This window comes from Gymnogyps californianus, chromosome 2 (assembly GCF_018139145.2).
Source record: "Gymnogyps californianus isolate 813 chromosome 2, ASM1813914v2, whole genome shotgun sequence".
Lineage (NCBI taxonomy): Eukaryota > Metazoa > Chordata > Aves > Accipitriformes > Cathartidae > Gymnogyps > Gymnogyps californianus.
The window spans coordinates 162820523-162846226 of NC_059472.1; the positions used below are offsets into that span (position 1 = coordinate 162820523).

The following is a 25704-nucleotide window of genomic DNA, read 5'->3' on the forward strand; positions in this document are numbered from 1 at the left end:
TCAGAAGAGTCCATATTGCTTCTTCTCATTCTGCTGCTTCCATTTGGGCATCTGGTAGAACTCGTCCTTGGACTTCCCAAAGATATCATGGAAATCAGCATCAGAGAGATAGTACTGCAGCGAGAGGAGAGAGCAAGGAGAGGTCAGCTTTGGCTTTTGCAGAGGCTGGGACACCTCCATCAGCTGCATCCCTTCCTCACTGTGCCAGTGCTGACCTCTGACTCCAGGCCAACAGCTCCTGTCCAGCTGCCTGTCCTCGTGGTGGGAAGTGGAACATCCCAGCAACTGTTCCTCCTCCCACCTCCCAAAGCACCAGGGGAATAAAAGCCCACCAGCCCAAAGGGATGCTCTGGTTTTGAGGGGTTAGCATGCTGTGGCTGGTATTTGGTCCCCGCTGATCATGCTGAAGCCAGCATAACTCATGGTGCATTGGAGAAGTTCTGCTGGCCAAAGTTTTGGGTGGTTTCTTAGGTAGTGATTCACAGTGAAAGCATTTCCCCCTCGCTCACTTCGCCCTGCAAATATTTCACTGGAAATGTTCACTCCCATTGCTGGAAAGACAGAAAGTTTTGTAGATAGCAGGCTCATCGGTGATGCTGAGAAAGACCCTGTGGGAAATGGACGTTTAGTTTTCCCCGGCATTTTGGGTAGAAGAAAGCAGTCATATACAGCCCAGTTGAAATACAACCATTAGCACACGGGCATTGCCACGGGGCAGAGCTGCTGGCCCAGCTGTGGATCAGCTCTCTGGCTGTGGGTGGTGGCCTTTGCCAGGAGATCTGTTGGGACAAGACATTGGTCAAACATGGTGTCCTGGTTTTGGCTGGGATAGAGTTAATTTTCTTTCTAGTAGCTGGTACAGTGCCGTGTTTTGGATTTAGTGTGAAATGATGTTGATAACACACTGATGTTTTAGATGTTGCTAAGTAGCGCTTATCCTAAGTTAAGGACTTTTCAGTTTCCCATGCTCTGCCAGCAAGCAGGTGTGCAAGGAGCTGGGAGGGAGCAGAGCCGGGGCAGCTGACCTGGACTAGCCAAAGGGGTATTCCATACCATGGAACGTCATGCCCAGTATATAAACGGGGGGGAGCTGGCCGGGAGGGGCAGATTGCTGCTCTGGCATCAGTCAACGGGTGGTGAGCAATTGCGTTGTGCATCACTTGTCTTTTCTTGGGTTGTTTTTCTCTCTCTTTTTGTTATATTCCTTTTCATTACTATTATTATTATTATTATATTTTTTTATTATTATTGTTAGTATTCTATTTTATTTTCCTTCAGTTATTAAACTGCTCTTATCTCAGCCCACAAGTTTTACTTTTTTTTCCGATTCTCCTCCCCATCCCACTGGGAGCGGGGAGCAGTGAGCGAGCGGCTGCGTGGTGCTTAGTTGCTGGCTGGGGTTAAACCACAACACATGGGTTGTAGAGAGTAGAGGGAATCAGCCCCCTGCGTCCCTCCCATCGGCTTGCTTGGACTCAGCTACAGAAGTTGCCAAAATCCTTGGGCTGATCAGAAATCTGAGACGTGGCATTCCTCCCTGTCCCTGGATGGGATTTGCTGAAATGCAAGCTTTCTGGCAAAAAAAGAGAGATCCCTTCTGGAAGGAGTTTCAAATGAAAACAAACACCCACAGCCTAAGCAAAATGCAACTCCTGGCTTCATTCTCAGTTGTGTCACCTTGTCTTGCAGGAGCTGTGCTTTTGATTCTCTGTCCCTCCAAGGACAGAGGTTGGGTGGCAGAATTAAACAACTCTAGCAGAGGAAAACAGTTTGAAAATTAACTATCTAAAAGTCATTTTTCTCCCCCCCCCAAAAAAAAAGAAATACATCAAGTAGGGTAAAACTACCACAGCTTCCTCTCATATGAAGCTCCCACTTTTTGATGAGACCTATGTGTCCAGCTAGTATCTCCTTGAGCCTGAAGCAGGACTTAATAGTCTAAAGTACTAGTGCACTTAGCCAATGACTAAGTTCCAGGTTAAGCTACAAAAGCATCAAAGCAGCAATGCTGTCACCTCTTTTTTAGTGGGATCCACACCTTCTGGAAGTTCATCCACCGTCTTGTTCATCAGCACCTCCCGGGAGTAAATTCCTTCGCCGTTGGGCACCAGGGAAGGGCTGCTGTTGCTGTTGTAGTTGCTGCTATTGCTGTAGCTGTTGCTGTCACTGTGGTTAAAGTGTGATTTATACTCAGGGGAAGCACTTGCCATACTTGAACCAGCCAAGTTGGTCATGGTTCTCTTGTTCAGGCTGATGTTGTTAAGATCCTGCCAAATGGAGGAAAACATGTCAAGACAAGAAGCTCTTGCAGAGCAAGTTGGGGGTTATCCCAGGATCTTTCTCTCTGTTGGCGTTGGGGGAACTGTTTCCGGCACAGACTACCATCTGTAGGTCTGTTGCTCCCAAGCAGCAAGGAGAAAGTCCGAACTAAAACATGAGTCCAGCGCCTCCATCAATGTTACATCTTGATGTTAGGACTGCTAGAAGGACAGCGCTGATGAGAGCCCTTAGAAATAACTGAAGATACTTACAGCAGTCTCATTCTTCTCAAGATAACAGCAGGGGAAGGTGCATGTGGGAGGACAGAAGGGGAGATCAGATATCTACCATATCTAAAACTTCTAAATTACCTGCATACCCCTCCCTGATATGCCATCTCTCCTCGTTCAAAGCCCCTGCCACTTCCTTCCAGCCTTCCTCCTGCCCCGGTCCAGGGCAGAACTGATCCTGTGTGACAATCACGTTTGGGGCTGTTGGGACCTTGTTTGCTCTGTGCTTTGTAGGGTCTCCCATTGGGCTATGCCCTTCTTGACCAGGGGCCCCTTGTCCGGGGTCTCAGGGGCCCCACCACTGCAAACTACTCATACGACGCTTAATTGCACGCTCTTATAGCTGCACACACTTTTATTTGCATGTGTAGTTTAGAAAGCAGCTGGCCAATCTTCTGCTCACAGATGCCTCTGCACAGGACTGAAAAAGGCCTGGGAGATCTGGGTGTATTTATGGGTTATTAATCACATCTCCCTCTGCTTTCCACAGAGGAGCACAGCTCTGATCCTGACAGTATGAGGTCCCCAATGCCTGCTCTGATCATTATGTCCTCTCCTTTGTGTGAAGAGGCTGGGGGACGTGGTGGTGTTTAAACCCAGGTGTTTCCCACCCATACGGTCGAGAAGCAACTCACCACTTTGATCTCGGATATAGCCGACACGTCTCCTAAGCTGTTCTTCATCTCCTCATAGGACTTGCCATCCTAAAGGTAAAGAGAGTTGTAAGAAGCACGGACTGCCTTTAATTAGCACATGCTCCTGTTCTCTAATGGGGTCAGGAGATCATATGAATTTTAAAGCCCAGTGGTGCCCGCTGAGGTGGCAGCTGGTGCCTCCTGCAAACCCCAGCCCTGGGAATCAGGAGGCTGTGCCAGAATCTGAGCTTTCACTTGAAAACAAAGAAACAAATGGACTTTAGCCTTTGCAGTTGTACAACAGGTGAAAACAGGGAATTTAAAGGCTTCAGAGAGCAGAAGGCAAATGAAGAGAAAACATATTTACTGCTGGATTTGAATCTTTTAAATGAATCTTGCAACGCATGAAAATTTGGGATAAAATAATATTCCTTTTTTTCCCTTCCTTGATTCATTTAGCTAAAGCAACTAAAGATTCTTCAAAGCCTCAGTCCCTGACGTGTAATTTGGTGCCACGTATTACCAGCTACCTCTTATTTCCTATAAAAGGAATATACTAGATAGATTAGCAAAGCTCATGACTGTGTTTTCCTAAGCAGCCAGGAGATGTCAGTTCTTAACGGAATCATCCAACAAAGTTCCCCAACAAGAACAAACAACATAAACACATGGACTGCAGAGCAAACAGATTTAGACCCAAAACTGAGCAATGAACACACACACACCAGATGTTTCTGGGATGTCAACAGTTTGGATTGCTTGTCTGTAGTTGCTGAAGCTGCCTACAGGGGATATTTTGAGAGGCACATATTTTATGAGCTGTATCCTTGCTTTTCAGCAGTTCCTCAGAAAAAAACAAGTTTTGACCTTTGTTGTAAGCATCAACATTGTTTTAAGGCTCATTGCTCTGGGAATTGCTGTCTTATCTGTCCAAATAAGACAGGCTCTCTACCACCACACCGGTTGCAAAGAAAGACGATGCAAACCCATCTACAGGAAATAAAATATATCTGTATGAGTTTTCCTGCAGTGTGAAGTCCCCTGGCACCTTCATGCCGTTGCCCCGGCTGTCTCACCTTCAGGCTCCAGCATGGGACTTCACTCACAGCCCTTTGGGCAACTAGAAGACGGGATTGCTTGTGAACTGGCTGAACACCGATGTTCACAGAAAAAAACAAGAGAGAGAAGGGACAATCAGTGGCAGCCCACTGGGGAAGGCTCTGGGAATACACCACCTGGGAGCTGAGCTTTTCCCAACTGCCCATCATCTTCTGCCTTTTTTTTTTCAATTAAGCCGTGCACACCGGTGCCATCGGGTGGCAGGAATTTAGGTGCACGGCCTGGCAGCATCGCTTCCACCTGGCTGTTTGCTATGAACCGATACTCTGGCTCTATTAACCACCAAAGCCCCTCCAGGATTGTCCATTATTCCCAATATATTCTGTGCTGCAGCACAGAGTCCCCAGGCTGGCTGGACCGGCTGGTGCATGGTCTGCACGGAGTTAAGTGCATCGCTCCTTCCTCCGTCCAACCACGCTGTGCACAGCCAAGGTTGGAGGTTGGGTCCTGCCAGTGCACAGTGGGACCTTACGCAGAGGCCGCACGAGCAAATCTCTGCTCCACATTATACTCCTAAAATGATTTGAAGCCCGTGTGTTTGAAAGAGGAGAGAAAGGACTTCTTTCCTTCCCAGGCATCTCCTGGGGCAGGCTTCCAATTCTATATAGCAAAGAGCTGGTATTTGCAAATCAGCTTTTGAGAAGGCGGCTTGTATGTAGGGACCAAGGGTGACCTTGCTCAGGAGCTCCTGGGCTCTGATGGGCAGTCTGCAAACCTGAACACGGGACCTGTCTGCTCACATCTTTCATTTTGACAGAGTTCGCCCCTAAAGCTGGGTCATAAATTTTTCTCTGTGGCTGCATTTTGAAAAATGAACATTTTTTTTCAATTTTCTTTATGATGTGGTGTGCTTCTGTTTTCACGCTGAACTTGATTTTACTACTAGCAGTCCCAACCCATTTTTGGCTGAAAACACAAACCTGATTTGGAACCTTATCTTTTTTAAAATAAAAATGTGAATATTGTGAATTCAAGTACATTTACTTATATCTGCAAAAGCCTCAGTTTCACCAAACAGGTACTTTTTGCTGGCGAAGGAGTAGAAGCTGCTTGGGTAGCACCAGGAAGCCGTGAAGCTCAGGACATGTCATAGCGAGGTTTCGCTCCATGCACCACAGAGGATACCATCCTGACAAAAACATCCTTTAAGCACTGCTGAGCATGTGTGCACACCACAGGGCTTTTCCAGCAACTTACGCTCCATTTGTAGGGGTCCCAAGCGTTGAACCATCCTGTGAAGTTGAGGGGTTCATAGCCCTGCTTCACCAGTATTATCGGAGTTGCCAAGTCTCTCCCTGCCGGATGGGTCTTGAGATACTCCTTAGCCGAGGCAATTGCCTCGTTCCTCTCGTATGTGTTGGAGGCTCTGCCAATCCAAAGGAAAATCTGCAAGGAGAGAAGGTGTTGAAGATCAGTGAGTAGTTAGGACCTGTGCAGACACGGCTGTTTGTTCTCCCCTGCCAAGTGGAGCAGAGATAAGACTGGAAATGTTGTTTCCCAATAGTGCCCTGGGATTTTGATCCCAGATTTACTCCTAGCCAAGAAAGATTTTGCTTTTGAGACAGGCATAAAGCATAAATATTTCAGGAAACAGCTCTCGTACGTTTCAAGGTAGCTAAACCCAGTCCTTGCATGGGCCAAAACTCCGATGGCCTCAGAAAGCAAACCCCCCGGAGACAGTTTCTGATAGTCTAAAGCAAGTCGTCACCATCAGTGCTGGGAAATGAGGGGGAGGGTTTCTGGGTGCCACCCCCTTGTATGAGCTGGCAAAGACTGGAGCAGGTCCAGCTCTTCTCACCTTGGAGCAAGGCATGGACCAGGTGTCTCGGCTTCCTCCTTCCTGAAACAGTGCTAGCAATACTACCTCACTCACATGTTTTGTACCTGGGTGGGAAGGACTGGACATACGCCGGCTTGCCTGACCAAGCATCGTGAAGTGTTTGGAGATGGGACAGAAGGCATATTGCCCTTGGTTTCACATTGAATGATGGATTCAAACCAATTAAGCCATAACCTGTTTGAAAATATGTCTGGGGAAAAGGGGAGGGGGCGTCTGTGCTGACCTCTTCCCATGTGTCTAGCAGCATGACATCATCTTCATCCAAGTCTTCCTGGCAGAAGCCCACCACCTCTGTCATGATGAATCGGCCCGTCTGGTTGGAGCACTCGAAGAGGCGAGGCTGGTAGTGTGTGATCTGCTCTTGAAACCTTCCTCATGCATTGCAGAGAAACAAAAAACAAGAGATAGAAACCTTTCCTTCATGGTTTACTGCAGGGCCCTGCCACTACTTGTCATGACCTTGATGGAAGAGGTGGGAACATGGCAACACTCATCTGAGGGCCTGAAAGTCATCAATATGTCAGGTCTCAGGGGATTCTTGGACCATTTTAAGAATTCTTAAAGGTAACTTTTTCTCCACCCAAAGAGGGCAAAAGCAGAACCCTTCTCTCATTGTGGAGATGAGCCTGATGTCAGGTGAAAGACACATCAGATCACTTGGTTGCAAAGGAACCCATCACCTGCCCAGAGGGCTGGAGAAATCCAGGTTGTTCAAAAGCAGATTTAGTTTCATGAATCTTCTGGGGCTGCCCATAAAGCTAGTAATAGCTGGAAATGGAGCATGTGGTTCCTGTAGCCCTTATGACAAATTACGGGATGTATTTACTGTGGGGAAAGGAGGATGTAGCACACCCTTGTCTGCAGGGTTTGGATCTGCAGCTCCTACTTCACAGAAGGCCTGACCCAAAACCTAGGAAAGAGACATCTTCGTGTGGTTTCTGACCAAGCTTTTGGTGATATTCTGACCTCGTGAGGACACAGTATCAAAGTGCTTACTCAGCTTTCTGCAAAGTTTTGATCCCTTGCTTAATGTTGCCTGGCCAAGCCCAGAGGAACAAGCAGGTCACTATTACCTCTTTTCACTGGCGTAAGGTGCTTTGCCTCCCAAGGCTTCCCAGAACTCTGCTGGCTCTTGTCCTTCCAAAATGGTGTGCTTGTCCCGTTTGGAAACGATGTCAGCTACCATTTTTGCCATCTCCCTCTCATCTCCGCTGCATCCCTGTGTTCAGGACATAAGATTGAGGTGGAGTTAGGGACAGACCAGCAAAACTTACCTGTGGGGAAAAGCTGGCTTGGTCCTACCCTCCTCTGGAGAGTTTTAGACCTGCTTGAATGCTTTTGAGGGTCTCATCTGAGCTGGTCACTCAGAATCCATTTCTAGACCTTGAAGGGACATTCAGTGCAGCCAATGGCATCTAGAGCAAAACTCATATAATCATAGAATGGTTTGGGTTGGAAGGGACCTTAAAGGTCATCTAGTCCAACGTCCCTGCCACGGGCAGGGCCATCTTTCACTAGATTGTGTTGCTCAAAGCCCCATCCAACCTGACCTTGAACACTTGAAATGATGGGGCATCTGCAACTTCTCTGGGCAACCCATCTGCTTCAGTTTGATCTACCATGTCATCCTGAAACACATGACTAAAACAGGATAAATGAATATGCTCTAATCCTGGCGAACTTCTTACAGCTGGAGAACCTGCGGTGCTTTATTCAGCTGAAAGCTGTATGAACATCTGAAATGAGGTGAAGTGAACCCCAAGATGGGTTACTTCTGTAGAGAGAGGGCTCTGTTACTGCTGATCCTCCACAGACGGAGCCTTCTCCTGGGTGCACCTTCCTCCATTGAAATTAATGGGCTACCTGCCCAAGGATACACCTCCACAGCTCAGTGGAGGCAGGAGACTCAAGCCCCACATCAGCAATTTCGGCTCCCTTTGGCTGCCTCCCCTGGACTCACTGCAGTCTCACCTTCCCGCACCACAGGTAGCAGACTTGGCTGGTTGTCAGCAGGAAGACGTCGTTGGAGTTGAGCGAGGAGGCCCGGGCCGGCACCTCCGTGGCCTTTGTGTTCATCTCATCCGTGCCCCTCACCTGGAAGAGGCGGATCGCTGGCTCTGGCGTGCTTTTTTGAGTCCGGCTCGTGCCACCCTGCAAGGAAATAGAGGGAAGGATGGTATTGGGAGGTGAGAAGGGCACGCAAATCCAGGGTGCAACTGGTTTGAGGAAGAGGGCTCTTGGGGTCACAACCTTCCACGCTGGTGCAATGATGGACCATGGTCCTGCACAGAGCAGGTGAAGAAATCCAAATACCTTCTGGTTCCAGGTCAGAATAAAACCCTTATGTCATAACTTCCACATTTCTCCTTGGTTATTCCAAGGCTTGACCAGCTCCCATCAAGACATTGAAGTTCAACGCGAACAGATCTTAGTGTCTGCAAAGCTTTTGCCATGTAAACTGGGCAAGGCAGCTGGACTCAGATCTCCAGCGGCACTCAGCTTAGCTGAACATCTGCCATAGAAGTTGTATGGCGGGACCAGCACTGAGAGCTGAGGGCCAACTCCCTCTTCTCCAGCCGTTTGCAATGTCTCCACCACAGATGTTGGCAGCCAATGCAGCAAGTGAAGTGGGTTAGTAGTTGATGTGATATAATTCAGGCAGGGACAATTCAAATCATGTAACCGTTTGTAGGATATTTTGGAGGACCCTCTCTGGATAGTGGTATCTGTAATTTACAGGATGATTGTCTTATTGTAACTCTGCAAAATATTTTGGGATAGAGCTGGAAAGAACATCACACATTAACGCTGGAGCTCAGGGGTGAACAGCTGAGTCTGGGTCAGTCCAGGACTGTGTTTACACATATGGTGTTCAGACTACTTAGGAAGTAGTAGAAATGTTCCACTACTTCCATCTGCCAGCCCATGCAGTCCTGGCAGGCTCCTTTCCTGAATATCCGCCCATTTTCCTGGACTATTTCCATCGCAACTGCCAAGCCATCGTTGGTGCTTGCACCTTCCATTGCCCACGCGCACAAAGCCACGTTACCTCGTAAATGACCAGCTTGCCCTTGAAGATGGCCAGGAAGTGTGCGGGCTCCTTGCCCATTGTCACGCGCACCTGCACAGCCTCGTCCCCATGCTGCTTGTCCAGCTCGATGGCGTTGAGGGCACAGGCGGTGATTTCATCCACAGAGGCATGGCGACCCTGGGGAAGAAAGAGATGCCACATGCAACGTGACGAGGCGAAGGGTGTAAAGCTCTACACGATGTAACATCTTGCCAATCCCAAGCCCTGCATATAATATGAGATCAGAGTTAAAACTACCAGATGTTTAAATTTCACTTGCATTCTGGTTTTGGAGACTTTAGCATCCCATTTTCAAAGCTTCTCTCTGCATTCCAGGGGAGGTAAATATACTTTAAAAAGGAAAGCAGAGATATTCGTATACTCACATGACTCCAGGAGCTGAGGCTTTAAGGGACGATCTGAAAAACTGCAAAGTTTGACCTCAACACTGTAAGCCACATAATCCTTCACTCTTTCTGTCTGACACTGCTGGCTCTCAGTCTGATGCCAGCTTGGGCTCAGAGCGTCCATGCTGCCTACAAAGCACAGCTTGGGATATTGCAATGGACAAACGATGAGCAAAGGGCATGTGAGTTCTTCTGGATGTTTGGGTTGGGATTTTTGCATGTAATTGCTTCCTTCAGTTTCAGGTTTCCAACAGACACAGAACAGTACTTTCTGCTTTGGTTTGACCTACCTGCCACATGTAGAGGACATAGTGAGGCCTGCCTGATCTCAGGTAGGTGTACAGGACCAGGTAGCAATCACCCCCGTAGAACTGCCCATATGTCTTGGGATTCACTGGCCGCATTTGCAAGTCCTCAATCCTCCACACCTAGTGAAAGAAACATCTTGGTGAGCAGCAGTAGAGTCAACGTGAAGACAGAGCGCAGCCCCTTTGCCAGCACACCACTGAAGTTCAGGTCTTCAGTTGGAAAGACAACCCTTCCTTCTCTCCCCCAGATGCCAGCCTATGTTCCCCTAGCCTGATGAAGTGCTTGCTGGCAAAGTCAGGTCTCTCCAGTGACTGCCACAATGCAGGTGCCATTAATGGACTTTCGGCAGTCGGTGGCCCTCAAGGAGGAGCAGCCTCCAGGTCCCTCTCAGCCCCACAGCCCCTCTCTCAGCCAGCTCCATCTTCCATGGGAGGCCACAAGAACAGGAGAGGGGCCTCTGCTCTGTGCAAATGCAGGTGATACGGACCGAACTGGGAGACAGCGTGAGAGGGAAGGCGACTGTATCAGCCTCATGACCCATGCACATGGCAGGAGAGGGGTCAGCTTGGTGACTGCTTTGCTCCACAGGCCATGGGGTGGAGGAGAAATGCCCCTGAGCTACTGTAACTGCTGCATTAGTTAGAGTTCGCAAGCAGTTTGCTCTGGCTGCAGCCATGCTTCCTTGGGGAGGATAGGTGGGCACACCTTCACAGCTCCGTACAGCTGCTGTGTGTGAAAAGGCAGAGATGTTTGGAAACACGCTGGTAACTGCGTTGTCTGTCAGCGAAAGGAGCTCTCTCACCTCTATCTCCCCGGAGGCATCATCCACCATTCTCTGCTCAGCAGCTAGCTCCGGTCTGGCGTGGAGCTGAGTGGTGTCAAACTTCACCTGCTCCACCTTGGCTGCATGCACCAGGAGAATAAAAACAAGAACCCAGTGAATGCACAATAACATACAAACCCTCTGCATCACCCTCACGCACACACAGAGTCGTTATACACGTGAGAAAAACCTGGTCCGCGGTTGCAAGAAGCCAGTCTTGCCAGCAGTAAGCCAATGTTGATTTTGGAATATGCAAGAGCTCACACACTCCAGTGTTGATCTGTTACAGGCTGGCAACTGGCCATATAGCGCGTTCCAGTGATGACTGGCTGGTAAAAATATTAGTTGTCTCCTGACTGAAAATTCATAATTGTTTTCCAAATCTATACATATCTCCCTCCTTTTAAAATGTCGCTTTCAGAAATAAAATGGCTACATTTCTCCAGCTCATGATAAAGAGAGAGAGTTTATGGACAGCACAGAGAGAGACAGAGGTGGAGAGAAAAGAGAGAACTTGCACGTGAAAGAGATTTGTGGCTCAAGCTATTATTGATGGAGACATTCAGCACCTCTTTCACCATCCCATCATTCATCAACAAGTTCTCTCTCTTCGGTATTGTTTACTCTTTGGGGTTAATGCATTGTAATATTGACTTCAGCAGTGTGATAAATTGAGGCACCTTTTACACCCAGTGTAAATACAGGATAATTCCATTGATGTCAGGAGGGTCTTGGGTGGATGCCAGTGTAAATGAAAGCAGAATGTTGTTCAACACTTCCTTCTCAGGTTCAGCATTAGCCCTTTATAAAGAAAATTAGGAATTTCTGCAAGTGTGAAATTTTGCATACAATTTTTCAGGTGAGAGTGATCTTCTGCCAACATTTACATTTGGAATAAGTGGCAGTTTGGTTCATACAAGAAGCCTCAGCAGTTCTGAATGTTGTTCAGTTCCTGAATCCTTTGCATCTACTGAAGAAGGTGGAAAATACAAGGCATGAGAAGAATGTGCATTAGATTTTCAAGATACGGAAGGCAGGAGACAGTTAATGTGAACGATGTTCCCTCAGCTGTTGCTTAGCACAGGTAAGAAAGCCAAATCCAGGACAAACATGCTCACCAATTTTTCCCGTAGTGTAGACTTTGCCCAATCCTTGTGTTTCGTCCTTTTCTGTCCACCTCTGGAAGAGCTGTTTAAACATGGCTGACTCTGCTCCATCATTGATCACTTCAATGTTGGTGGATGAAGGATAGCCTTTGGCTTGGATAAAACCCTAGTGGGGTTGAAAAAGGACATTAGTGGGGACACACTGAGCTTTTTACAGACATGAGAAGAGGGATGTGGACCTGAAGCAGCCCAAAGAATGAACGTCCCCCACTGAACACAGTGGCATGACCAAGGGCAGGATTTGCCCCAAGACTTGCATTCAGACTTACAAACGGCAGTGTCTACAAGCTCTCACTGTAGTATCCATGCCTATTTCTGTGTGTAGGGGACTGAACCTTACCCCTAGAGGCTGGTCACCTGGATCAGATCCTAAACTTAATCTCTACATGGCACCTTAGTCTTGAAGAAAATCTCACTCAATGGGTGTAATGAAAAGCCTCCTCCTCTATCTCAGACAGCTCCACAGATGGCTTCTGGTGATGTATCTAGGAGTGGAGGGAACAATGATGGGGTGTGCCCATGACCCAAGAGCCTAGTTCAGTTCTTTGCTTCTCTCCAAACTTTTTGTCCCTCTCTAAACCAGGGAGACTGTCCTCCCTGTAGCATGATAGAGAGCATGCATGCCAGGGTAGTAAAGGGATGGAGGCAGCTAAGTACCCCAGAGCATGACGTGTGTTCTGAAGGGACTAAACTCTCACAGATCTCTATTTTTATTTGTTTTCCCTAAAACCAAATTATTTCTTTGCAATAGAGCCACTATTGAGGTAAAAGACTACTTCAACAGAGGTGCTTGATACAATATGAGAGGGAAGAAAATTATCTGTGTTCTGCCACAATGCCAAAGGCATTGCTCAGTTTTTGGGAACTGCTCTCTTTTTTATCTCGGCAGGCTCCAGGATGACCTGGAGGTACAGTGCTGACAGCCGTGGTTCAGGGAAGGAGCCTCATTGTGGGCTTCTGAGCGTTCATCTTCTGCTGTAAATACTGCAGCCACACACTACCCCCAGGGAAAAGCAGAGCAGATGGTCTTCCTATCCCTCCCACCTGCCACACTGAAAGAGAGAGATATCTTTTGTTCTATATGTGTAGCTCAGGGCCAGAATTTGCAGAGCTGATTGCCTACTAAAACGCATCTGAGTTAAGCTTTTGAAAGGAACACAGAGGACTTCGAGATAAGTTTTAAGGCAAAGTTTGTCTAAGCTTTTCTTCTCCAAGACAATAGGTGCAATCAGTATTGGAGCTGGCTATCTCCAGGTAAGACCTTATTGAAGGTGGGGCCACTGAAGTTCAGTATCTCCTAGTAAGATCTCATTGAAAATGAGCCCATTTGTGGCCTTCACATAAGTAGTTAGATGAATTAAAAGCTAAGTTCCCTTGTAGCATTCACTTCAGCCATGCCAACTTGTAAAAAACCTACCAAATGCCTTACTCGCTCAGGCTCCCTTGAGGTTAATTTTTTCTGAAAGGAAGTGTTGAGGCATGCCCTGCCAGAAAATAACTGCACAGCAGCTCATCTGGAGGAGCGGCATAGGTGCCAGGGTACTATGCTGGTGTGCTCTACCTTAACACGAGCCCTGGTCTTGCCTCAGGTTGGCCAATCTGAATTAACAGCAGTTAATAACAGATCTCTTTCTAACCAGTGGAAGAGCCCTGTATCATCTTCAAATTCACACACAGAACCTGGGCCTAGACCCACTGGTGTTGTGAAAAAGACTTGTTGCATGTAATGGACTTGCGGTCGAGGCCTGTAGCACCTACATAAAAGGTTTGGCTTTTCCAGAGAGCCCAGGTAATCGAGTTCCCCACTGACCTGCCCAAGGTGTTACTCTTAGTTGGGAACACAAGAGATGCCTTTCAGGGTCAGAGCAGTGGTCCGTGCTGCCTGGGACAGTGGCATCAAGAGATGCTGTTTAGTGAGCACACATGAGCTTGGTGGCTGTCTTCAGTGTGATCCCTTCACTCTCCCCAGCATCCACAATATTGGGTCATGGATGTCAGAGAGGATGTAAGAGCCCCTTTAATATCTGTTTATGGACCTGTTGACCATGAATTTGTCTAATCCCATCTCGACCCTGCTGATACTCTCTGCCTCCACCATCTCTTTGAATCAACAAATTCCAGAAGTCCACCATTTACTGTGTAACAAAGTATTTTCTTTTATACTTTCTTTTCTTTAATGAATTTCTTCCTTGTTTTAGTGGCATGTCTTAGTTCTAGTGCAATTTGGTGACTAATAATTTTGTGTTTACGTCATCATGCCTCCCTTAGATGTTTAACTTCTCTCTCTGTTATTACACAGGCCAGCTCCTCAAGACCTACACTTAATTGTAATTAATGGTCAGATCTAGATTAGCACTTAGTTAACCTCCCACTACATTATTTGCACTATATTATAACTCACCACAGCTCGAGTGAAGGCTGCTTTTTTCTCTTCCAGGCTGGAGGCTTTTCCTCTCCAGACGTAAATCTTAAAACCACCTTGGTCTAAGATGTAGCAGTCCTGAGGTGAAACAGAAAAAACAGACGTAAAAAACTCTGCGCAGGCAAAGGTCCTCATTTGTAGCCTACTCAGGTTGGATACTTCTTGAAGATTTAGATTAGATGTAGATCTAGCTCATTTCCTTGCCTTGCAGAGCTCTAACCCTGGTGCAACTGTTAGCAGAGGCAACAGAGGATGGATTTACCATGATTCATAAAGGGACTACAACTACCATCGACCCTACAGTGTAGGGGTTCCTGGGTACGCTGACTTTGCGAGCACACCTGACCCAGGCAGCTGCCCTTTAACTGTAATGAGTTAAAATATGTATTTTTCTTAGGCATTGTTCAAAACTGGCCATTACCATCTCATGAGAGATGTTCCTAAACCAACAGAAACACCAGCTCCAAAAGGCTCCAGGAGAAGTGTATGCTGAAATATATCATCCTCAGCCTGCTGTGCTTCAGCACTGCCATGGTGGTGCTCATTTATGCCAAATCTGCTACTAAAGGAGCAGGAAAAGTCCAAGTTAGACATCTTCTGCATGACTATTTTGTGTCCCCGATCTGGAGCTAAAAGTGTTGCATCGTTGTGAACGCAGCAGGATCACAAACCCAAAGGGGATGAGATGGCTGCCAAGCAGCCTGTCTCCACTGCAGAGAGCTGGTGCTCCAAACTGACAACCCACTGTGTGACCAAAGGCTTCTTGTTTCTCAAACTGAACTTTGACAAGAAAAGCAAAAGCTTCATATGCCTGTAAAAGGAGACTGAGATTTAACAAGGCTGACACCAGCATGAGTAAGGGAGCTGGAGCCTTGCAGCACAACACTGTTTTGGAACAGGCTGGTTTGCACTGCAGAGAATTAAGGATGAGCAATTCTCTGCCAAATTTTAGCCAGAAGGATATTAGGATAGCCTCTGTTTTCTGAAAGACTTTGGACAGAGGGTCTGTAAGGAATCTCCTTCCAGGGTGGGTCACTGAGACCAGCCTCTTGCTACAGCAGGAAAACATATCTTCATGATTTTGTGAGCAGAGTATTTATTTGCTCTGAATTCTGCAGATGGAGGGCTATCCTCAAACATCAGGTATTAAGAAGCCTTATTTCCATCTGGAATTTATTCCTGGCCCGCAGCTCTCCTTGACTCTGATTGCCAAGCTAATATCATCCTTGGCTGAGAGGGTCAATTTGCCATCTCTCGTTAGAGCAGCTTCAATGCACCACCGACCTCTGGCCACTGAGGCTGTAGTAGGGTTAAGCTGTCCTGTTTTCAGAGGACACCTGATAAACCTGAATGATGGAAGGGCTGATAATTTTCAGGAAATGGGGTAGCCCATTGAAACAGGTGCTCAGCTGAAAATAAAGCAAGCCACAGCATCCTTTTCTCGCTGTAAGGGCTGATGGCTCGCTCTCACCTCGTGCTGGAGCAGATCCTGCGTCAGGGGCCGGGTGGCTATCTCCTGTACCACCAGGTCGCTGTCCTTCTCATAGACACTGAAAGACAGAGTCACCGAGCAGAGTCAAGCTTCACAGCACTCGCCGTGAGAAAGGACAGGGTTTGGAGCTCATCCCCGGACTTACTGGTAGAGCCGGACATTTGCTTTCTGCAGCTCATCTGCTTTTGCATCCGGGATGGGGTCTCGGAGCTCCCCGCGCCTCTCACCCAGCACCATCTTCATGATCTGCATGAGGTCTGGGGAGTCTTTCTCATTGTCAATGATGCCGATTTGAGCACGGCCGCCTCTTTCGCTGTCCCTGATGCTGCGAGCCAGCGCGAGACCCTGCACGAGGATCAGCAGGGGGGTAAGTCCTGATGCAGACAACAAATTCAGCGAGCCTCAGACCTAGAGCAATGACTGAGCACCAATAGTCCCAGCCAGATAACCACAGCTCTCCGAAGCTTCTAGTGTCCTCTAAATTGAGCTATTAAAAAAGGGGATGTGTCTGTAATGGCTGCTTATTAACTAACTGTCAGGAAAATATTGCTTATTAGAGTTGCTACTGGCGCTTGCTCCCACAGGGCACAGGCACACGGTAGCCACAACAGGCGTTGCCTATGTGTGACTGTACATAAGCAGGTCCAGTGATCTTGTAGGATGGTCTGGGAGAGAGACGCACGCATGCTGAGGACAACGAGGCTGGATGCTGCAGAGCTGCAGGAGCCTGGGTGCCCTGTGGTGACATTTCACATTTAAATGTTTCAAGTATTCAAAAAACATGGATGTTTTCTGTGAAAAAAGCAGCATGAAATGCCAAGCAACTAATTAGCCTGAAATCTTCATTTTCCATTGAATTTTTTTTTTTCCATGACTCTTACCACAATAGCTTTGAAAGGGGCCCCTCTTTGTTAGACCTAGGAAATGACCTGCTTGATTGCCAGGCCTGAGATGAACCATGGCCTGTTCCTCACAGCAGCTGTCCCTCTACCTGCTCCCCCTCCTCTGTGTCCTGAGGGTTTCTTTGTCTCTTCTCCACTCTCCGTTGGATCTTCTCCTCTAGCCATTGTGCCCTGGAAAATCACCTTCCCTGTGAAGCTTCCCCCTCTCTTAGCTCATCAGGTGACACCATGTGAAGAGCAGACCTGCCGGCCTTTTAATGTGTATAATGACTGGCTATGAGTTTGGCTACCAACTTTGCTGATGACCCATTGATATATCTTGCTTTATTACATCTCTGTATCTCGGTTCCTCTATCAGTAAAACAAGGATAATGACCCCTTTGCAAAGTGCCTTAAGAGCTATGGATCTGACCTATCAACACCTGGGTTATGCATTCCTACCTGTCTCATACTGACCAAGCTGGAATTCCCTGTGATGCTGTAAAAAAAAATTAAAATTCATCTAGCCCTGAGGTAGTTACTGCAGCTAAACCTACTGGTGCTGCTGATTTTTTAGTCCTATGTCATGCAAACTACAGGGCACAGAGGGATGGAGATGGACCTCCCCAGAGGGAGCTGGATGCCTTTCTGGAGCCGGAGCTAATGATGTGCCCACGGCCGCTCGTAAAACCCAGGTCTGAACTGCAGCAAAGCACTTCCCTGGGCCTCTGATACTAGCAGATGGGCAAGTAGAAGATTTACCATGATTTTCTGTGTTCATCTCTGTGTTGCTGGTTTTACTGAGATTTTCACTGTGAAAACATTGAATGCTGTTTCTCTGGTTTTTTTTCCAGGCATAAAAAAATACCGCTCGTAAACTAAGTGGCTTTTGCCTGTACTCACCCTGGATTTCTCAGCAATGCTGCAGTTGGGTCCGTTCCATTGAATCAGCACTTTCCCAAGGTCCAGCAAGAAAACATCACCCTTATTGAAACTGTCCCAGGAAAGTGCTACCTGTCATGAGGAAATGAAAGGGTTTGGCAAACTGGGGAGACAAGTCACAGCCATTGCGAACTTGCCCTTGGGGATGTAACAACTGGTCTGCAATGACATGCTCATTTTTCTAGCACTCAGCTATTCACTGAGCCCAACAGCTTCTCTCATGATAATACCAAACCCCTGAGTGAAGTCTTGAAAACTATCCTGTAGTAGGGGTCTTTGAGCAGACCAGGCAAACCTGGTCAAAAATGGCTGTAGGAGGAGAGGCAAGGAGAAATGATCCATAAGGAAAGAGAGCCCTTCTTCTTACCTCTGTGGCTGACACATGCTTCTTCCCCTTTACATGAAGAAGACGCTTGATGTTATACATGTTGGTCTCCACATGCTTAAATCCTGAAGCCACTCCTCCCTTCTTGTAGCTGTTGTGTAGCACGGAATAAGTAGTTAGAGCTGGTTAGAAAATACCTTCCCCTCTCTTTCGGTGACAACTAAAAAATCTAGAGCCAATATAATCTAAAAGTCCCAAAAATAGAATGTCAAATGCTGTGTTGCCTCTCTCTGCTGTTCATGGTCCCTGGTCAGACCATGACTCCTCACGGTGTCCATCTGCCTGTTATGGGTGTTGTGTGGCTGTTGTCTATCTTGGGAGAAGGTGTTTAGATGAACAGGCAGGTCAGGGATGGCAATGGAAACATAACACAACCAAACTGAAAATCCCATTAACCATGGCAGTGGCATGTCAGAATTGAAATATTGCATGAACATTCAATTAAAAAATGAAACAGATTTTGCAGAAAACAGATTTTTTGCTAAAATTTGGTTTTCTTCAAAATAGCGTTAAAAGTAGCTTAGGTAGGAAATTGCTGCCATAAATAGAACAAAATGCTATTGTAAACAGGCACAGGACACTGTCTTTCTCTCAGATTTAATCTACCGATTTTGTTGTTCCATCCTTGAACACACACTTTGCAATAGCCGCTGTGAGCACTGTATTGCCTCACTGCGTGATGCCATCCCCTCCTTTCCGTGCAACTTTGCAAGGAAGACACAATCACATCATGAGAGGACACAGTCCCTCAGGGAAGTCTCAGAGCCTTTTTACTGGTTTTGGGGCAAGGCTAACCCACTTCCACATATCCTAGACCATTTTAGAAAACAGATTCAATGTTCATACTACAGTAATAATTGACACAATGTAATTGCCATTTATGGGAAAAAGAGACAATTACTGACAGTCTTATAGTTTTTGCCACGTGGGTAATACATGTATTTTATCGTAGCTTGGAAGAGATCGGCAAACGTGGTCAGGCGTGTGAGTGATTCACAGTACTTTAGACTTGTTTGGCCCAGTTTAGCATATCCACAGAAAGATGCTCTGGTGATTAGTCCACCTGCCAAGGTGTGGAAAGAGCCTGCTTTAATTTCTCATTCTGCCTCAGACTTCCTGCTTGACCTTAGAGATGTGGTTTAGACCAAGACGAAGTCTAACTCACACTGATTTCAGAGGCATATAGGTTTCCAAATAGACTTCTAAACCTACACGCTTTTAAAGGTCTGAATTTTAGTCCTTCATTGCTCCTTACTCATCTTCAAGATGAGGATAAAAGCACTTTTGTGTCTCACAAAATTCCTGAGGAAACTCATGAGAGGTTGTAGAGATGCACAGTACAGAGGTATTAAAAACCAGACTGGGACAGAGGGTATTAACCGAGGATGGGTTTTCATCTGAGTTTTCTTCAGCTGTTTAAAAGCAAGGCACTTTTAGGCTGTTTATTGCCAGCGAAGGTCCTCCTGGAGGACAGCTGTTGGAGTCACCTTCCAAAGACCCCAAAGGGAGCAAAGACCACAGGATTGGATTCAACAGTATCTTTCAGATGGCAGAAGTTCAGAGTCAAACTTTCCTTCCACTACAGAAATATTACTCCCAGTGTGACCCAAATTAGCACCTCTCTTCAGGTGGATATTAGTATGAAGTGCCCTGAATGGGCATATTAATCTGAAGTGTGTGGCGGAGAGGAAGGAATACCCTAGGGTGAACAAAAGGGAGGTTAAGATGCAATTACAGCAAACATCTGGGAAAATGATCAGTAGAACAGAATGATACCGTTCCCGACTCAATGCTTACAACTAATTTTTTCAAAATAGGAAATTCTTCTTCTGAATTTTGGCCAATTTCAGTGCTGATCCATATTTTTCAGATTTTTCAAATGTTGATGGCTCTGAGATGTAGAGAAGCAGAGGGAACCCCAGGGACCATGACCCACCTCATTGCAGGGTATTTTATGCTACTCACATAATGCCATTGCGGAAATAGCTTTGGAAAGTCTCAGACTCATGTCCCTGCACTTCCCGGTGCTGCACGGGGTTCCCCCTGAGCGCGTTGTCCAGCTGGGTGACGTACAGGGCCACAGCACCTTGCTCATCCTGAGATGAATCTTTGCCAATCCAGTAATGCAAATCCACAGCAGAGCCGCGAGAGGTTCTTTTGGTCTGGAAGAGGTGGGAAAAACGAGTCAGGATGAAGACACAGCCCGTATGCGTGTTGCAAACAATATCGCTGGCCAGGGAGACCTGCCAAAACCAAGTGACCATGGAGCCCTTTCCCAGGGCCTTTCCCAGTTCTGCCTTTCTCCTGGGCAAGGGGAGAAAGGCTGGAGCCTTAGGATGCTCCCTGGGAGCTCAGCCTGGAGCCAGGGACCTGATTTGGGGGAGCAGTATGTGGCTTATGTACATATTGCACTGAAGCATGTTCGTGTCTTATGTGCTTTTATAACTCTTGTTATCAAGGAAAACTGAGCACATGTGCAATTACAAAAATTAATGTGTTCAACCCGTCCTACTTTTGTAGAGTTTGATATTAAAACTTAAAGGAGACTAGGGAAGTGATCGTCCCCCTGTACTCGGCACTGGTGAGGCTGCACCTCAAATACTGTGTTCAGTTTTGGGCCCCTCACTACAAGAAAGACATTGAGGTGCTGGAGCATGTCCAAAGAAGAGCAACGAAGCTGGGGAAGGGTCTAGAGAACAAGTCCTATCAGGAGCAGCTGAAGGACCTGGGGTTGTTTAGTCTGGAGAAAAGGAGGCTCAGGGGAGACCTTGTTGCTCTCTACAACTGCCTGAAAGGAGGTTGTAGCAAGGTGGGTGTTGGTCTCTTCTCCCAAGTAACAAGCGATAAGACAAGAGGAAATGGCCTCAAGTTGCTCCAGTGGAAGTTTAGATTGGATATTAGGGAAAAATTTCTTCACCGAAAGGGTTGTCAAGCACTGGAACAGGCTGCCCAGGGAAATGGTTGAGTCACCATTCCTGGAGGTATTTAAAAGACATGTAGATGTGGTGCTTAGGGACATGGTTTAGTGGTGGACTTGGCAGTGCTAGGTTAACAGTTGGACCTGATGATCTTAAAGGTCTTTTCCAACTTAAATGACTCTATGATTCTATGACTCATAGATCACCTTTTAAAATGTAATGTACACTGCTATTCATTTGCCTGGAGATATCCTTTCTTTCCCGTTCTCTTTCTCACATCACACTACATAGTAACACAAACTGCCTCGGAATTCCTGCTGACTTGCAAACCAGACATAACTCCAAATGGAGCTGAGCCGGTGTGTGCATGCTGTGATTCATCTTATTACAGAAAAACCCAATAGCCCAGAAAGAGGAGGCAAGTGATCTGAGAACAGGTGTGCTTATCGTTATGTGAGTTGTGCCAGTTATTTTTCAGCACCTACTGTGTTAAACCCTATCATGGACACCTGGGAAAGGTAATAAAAGCTCATTTCATAAACTGGATTTGACACTAAGTTCTGTTTATTTGCTTTGTGCAGTGATACCACAGCGAAACACACCAGAAGAACTCAAATAAAATACAGCTCAGTTCCTCTAGGTACAGCTAATTAATTTGTTGCAAAATTGCTCAATTTAATACACTGTTATTGAAGATCATCAAAGTCCCATTGTCCTGTGGACTATCTTTGTTTGGAGAGCCTCCAGTCAAGATGCAGAATGCAAAGACGAGTATTTTTACCCTCCCATCTGCAGGGGGAAAGGAGAGTTGTGGGCTGATTAAGGGCTTTTCTACCTGGGGAAGCTATTGCAACATAAGCTGAGCCTGTGAGCATCAAAATCTATACTGATATCTATAGTCAGCTCCTGGCAAGGACACTCATATTCTGCTCTAAGCATGTCTTTGGGTAGCCGTTACCAAATCGATTCAGCACTCAAAAGGCAGCATAAAGGCACGTGCATGGTGAATTAGAGCAGGAGACTCATTCTGCGTCGCTATCCCAGACTGCTTTCCTAGCTTGATGTATAGTGGATGTGCATTTGGTTCTTGTGGGATAGTTGAGGCTTTGCTGTCTCTCGACTGACGGAGATGTTTGCAGGAGGGACACGCAGACCCAGGAAGTGGGAAATGCTTCTGGTTTCCACCATATGGACACTGTTTGATGCAATGGGGCCTGGATTGCTCTATGCAGATGGAGAGATTTGGAAGGAAGTCTGGGAGCTGAGTGCAACACATCATCCTCCCACAGAGCTTCAGGAACACAAGGCACTTCGTACAGCCCATAGAGTAGAGCTGGTTCGCAGAAGTTCCTCACGCTTCTGGCTAGCCTGCGTTCAGCTGGTTGCAAGTAGGTCTGGACCAAATTTGGGAGGGACAGATGAAGTGTCCTAATGGGGACATGAGAAGGGCTGCAGAGCCTCTCTGCTGCTTGTGTGACACAGAGTAGGTGGCACACCTCCATAACCCACATCATCTGCTGAAAATGAGACCCTCCAGTCAGCCAACTCTCACACCCCCAAAAGACTCCCGTAAGTCATGCAAATGTGGGCCTTGATTTAGTTTGCCAGGAATGTACTGGCCATTTTGCCATGTCTGGACATGACTCAGTTGATGAGAAGAGAAACAATTTTAATGAATTACTAAGTTAATGGTTCCTCTGGACTTCCGATTTACTAAACACACAGTGTTGTTGCAACAGCCACGTTAAATTCAGGTGCGTGATTAGATGGTGAACTGACATGCACAACCACTTTTACCCACAGTGCTGCTCTCACCAGTGAGGGAACCTAGGATCCGAGTCAGAGCTAAACAAAAAAGGGCTGAACCAGTTGCCTACCAAAGAGACCAATGTTTGCTAGCCTTACTTACGTGCAGAACTATGTAACAGTCGCCTTCAAAAAAAGTCCCATAAGCCTTTTCAGGTAGAGGAACCATCTTCATATTCTGTAAGGAAACGAGTATTTGGGTTATTGCTAGAACTTCAGAGCCAGAAGTTGATGTGTGTGAAACAGGATAGCTGGGGTGCACGAAACACTAAGGTGAAAATCAGGGTTTGGAAAAGGAAGAATCAGGGCTGTGCTTGTGAGCTGGGAAAAGCCACTTCTGGGGGAAATCCCGAAAGTACTAAGGGGTGAGAAGGGGCAAATGATAATGCTGCTTGGACAGACTGACAAGCATTTTTTAGTCTCCTTGCCCTTCCGCAATCCTGTAGGTCTAGAGCAAGAAGACCTGGAGGTCAGGCTGCAGTGCTCCAGAGCTTGCATTTGCAGGGAATTTCCCAGGGGAGTGAGCACATCTCATCCTAGGTTTCGTTTTGGGGCATGGTTTTTACTCGGTACCCATAAGTTCAAGGTTAACTTTCAGAGCTTTGTTAGGATAACCACTTTGCCAGGGATTCATAGCAACTAGAGCAACTAGCAGTGCCGAGAAAAGACAGACTTGAGGACACTGATGTGTCCTTCACCCCTTCGGACCCTAATTGCACACTTCATCCAGTACAAGTGCACAATTAACCAGCCACGCCTGCCCAGCGTAGGTGCCTGGATGTGCCACCCACCAATACACATGCAGCTCCTCGGCTTGAACTGGCTCTGTGGTTCTCTGGAATTAGAGACATACATTCTTCTGGTGGCCTGACTTGTTTCCCAGCATACCAGCTTGACCCTTGTGAACCAACATGTCTCTAATTACAGATCCTCTCGAAAGAAGCTTAGTACAGTGCTTTGGAGAGAAATGGAAAGGCAAAGACCCTGTGATATTTGGAACATAGCTGGGACCTGTAGAGGGCCACCACCACTTGGAGACGTGTGTTGGAGCTCCTTCCCACTACTCCCCTGAGTGGACTCTGCACCTCAGTCTATGCCCCGTCTCGTTGCAGGGGAATGTTCTTGGTGAATTGGGCCAGAAAAAAGCAGGATTGAGCACAGCCTGGCTCCAATCCAAAATCAAATACCGCCACAAGCAGAAGGTGACCTCGCAGGCTGCAGTACCTCTCCTGGCAGTGATCCATTGATCAGAGTGGGAAAGACAAGGATGAAGTGCAAATAGACTCCATGGGATGCCTTTTTGCTGCAAAAATGGGTGCCTTCCCCAGGGCAGCTGCTGATATAGACTAAGGTTACCTATGCATTACCCCTCTTCTTGGTGAAACAGGGAATTAATTTCTGGTGTGCTAAAGCAGCCTCGCATTGGTTCCTGAAGGGGGTGAGAAAGCCTCCAGGGCTGGAGGAACAGCTTCAGTCCCACCACATTCATGTTTCCTTAGTCAATATTATCCCTGTTTCACAGAGCAGGAAACCAAAGCAATAACATGTTGAAAGTTGCATAGGGAGATGTTGGGTCTCCTGTTTCCCACTGTATCTTATCTGTAAGACCCTCTTTTCTCACCCAGATTACTTCAAGAATATCTCTTTCTTGAAACATATACACACACACACATGTGCAGAGGACATATGCCATCATTGCCTCTTGTCATACCTCTATGCCCCATATCTGCAGTCCCAGCTTTCTCTCGATAGTTGGGAGATTTGTGTCACTGTCTGTCATCCTGCAGTCTGAGCTAGAAGGGAAAGGAAGAAGAAAAAACAAAATAACTATATAATTGGATACAACAGTAAGTGTGCTAGTCAGCTGGGTTCCTCTTACCGTCGATGGAGGTTTAATACAGATAATCCACACCTTGAAGTGTCTCTCTCTGCTGACTATGAAGAGAGCACAGCTGTAATTATCAACAGTTAGGTGGGACGAACCCCCATTCCCAGGCTATCCATGCTCATGGGGGGCCAAGCAAAGTGTGGGATCACAGCCCAGCAAAGACTGGATAGGATACTGTTGTTCTGGTGTGGGATTATTTTTCCCCTATTTGAATAGGTGGAAAGGATTTGCCAGGGTGTTGGACCTGACATCAGTACTGCTTTGTTCCCACCATGGCACGAGGGGTGGTAGAGACAACAGTGGACCTCCAGGAGACCCATGCCCTCCTGGAGCAGTCACTGGAGGTCAGGTCAGGTACCCTGGGGCACTGGGAGCCTAAGGAATGAAGCCCTTCCACTTCAGGACACCTGCAAGGTATCTCAGGGCAGGGCACCAGGGTCTCAGCTCCGTAAAGGTCAATGGAGACACAGCCAGCACAGTCAGCAGAGCATGTGGAGTGATCCAGCTGATGACCCAGATGTCTACTTTACACATAGCCGAGCAGCTCCATAGGCTCTGATGCTTGTATGGGGAAGAGGTAGATTTCAGGTTTCAGTTACCCACACAAAGGTGTCTGGGGACATTTGAGACGTTTTTGGTATCTCCAGCTGCCCCTCTGATGGGTGAAGGTCTCCCATCCATCCTCTATCATATCTACCAGCTGTGAAAAGAAAAAAGGACTACCCTTAGCTATGCTCCCTGTTCCTACTGCTTGGATAGCTGAGGTTTTGCTCAAGAAGCAACTTCTGAACCCAGCCTGCTTACAGGGCAACCTCCTGAAGCAAATCAAACCCCAAACCAATGCATATGAAAACACTGGGTTACACCTTAGCAGAGCTGGCTGGCCCGTGGGGCACGGCAGGTGCCTCCTGAGCAGCTCAGCTCCGCTGCAGCGGCAACGGGACAGATTGCGTTTGTGTAGGGGCAAGACCCATATCAGCCTTTCCCGTATGAGTCAATCCTGCTCACAAATCAAGGCCCAGCTTCGAGAGAAAACACAGCTCACTGATTTC

The 25704-nt window shown here is 47.1% G+C and overlaps 1 protein-coding gene across 1 annotated transcript; it reads right to left on the reverse strand.

Annotated features, from left to right (window-relative positions):
• On the reverse strand, positions 1 to 24544 carry VILL (villin like). The gene is made up of 20 exons (XM_050891427.1): positions 24476 to 24544; positions 22868 to 22942; positions 20006 to 20202; positions 18023 to 18131; positions 17617 to 17727; positions 15978 to 16177; positions 15812 to 15890; positions 14320 to 14418; positions 11871 to 12024; positions 10732 to 10832; positions 9911 to 10048; positions 9193 to 9351; positions 8115 to 8294; positions 7217 to 7362; positions 6367 to 6511; positions 5501 to 5689; positions 3185 to 3253; positions 2532 to 2543; positions 2016 to 2267; positions 1 to 114 (listed from the first exon to the last, which is right to left on the reverse strand). Exons 1-20 carry the CDS (start codon positions 24542 to 24544, stop codon positions 1 to 3), a joined length of 2598 nt encoding a protein of 865 aa, XP_050747384.1.
• Between the last annotated feature and the right edge of the window lie 1160 nt (positions 24545 to 25704).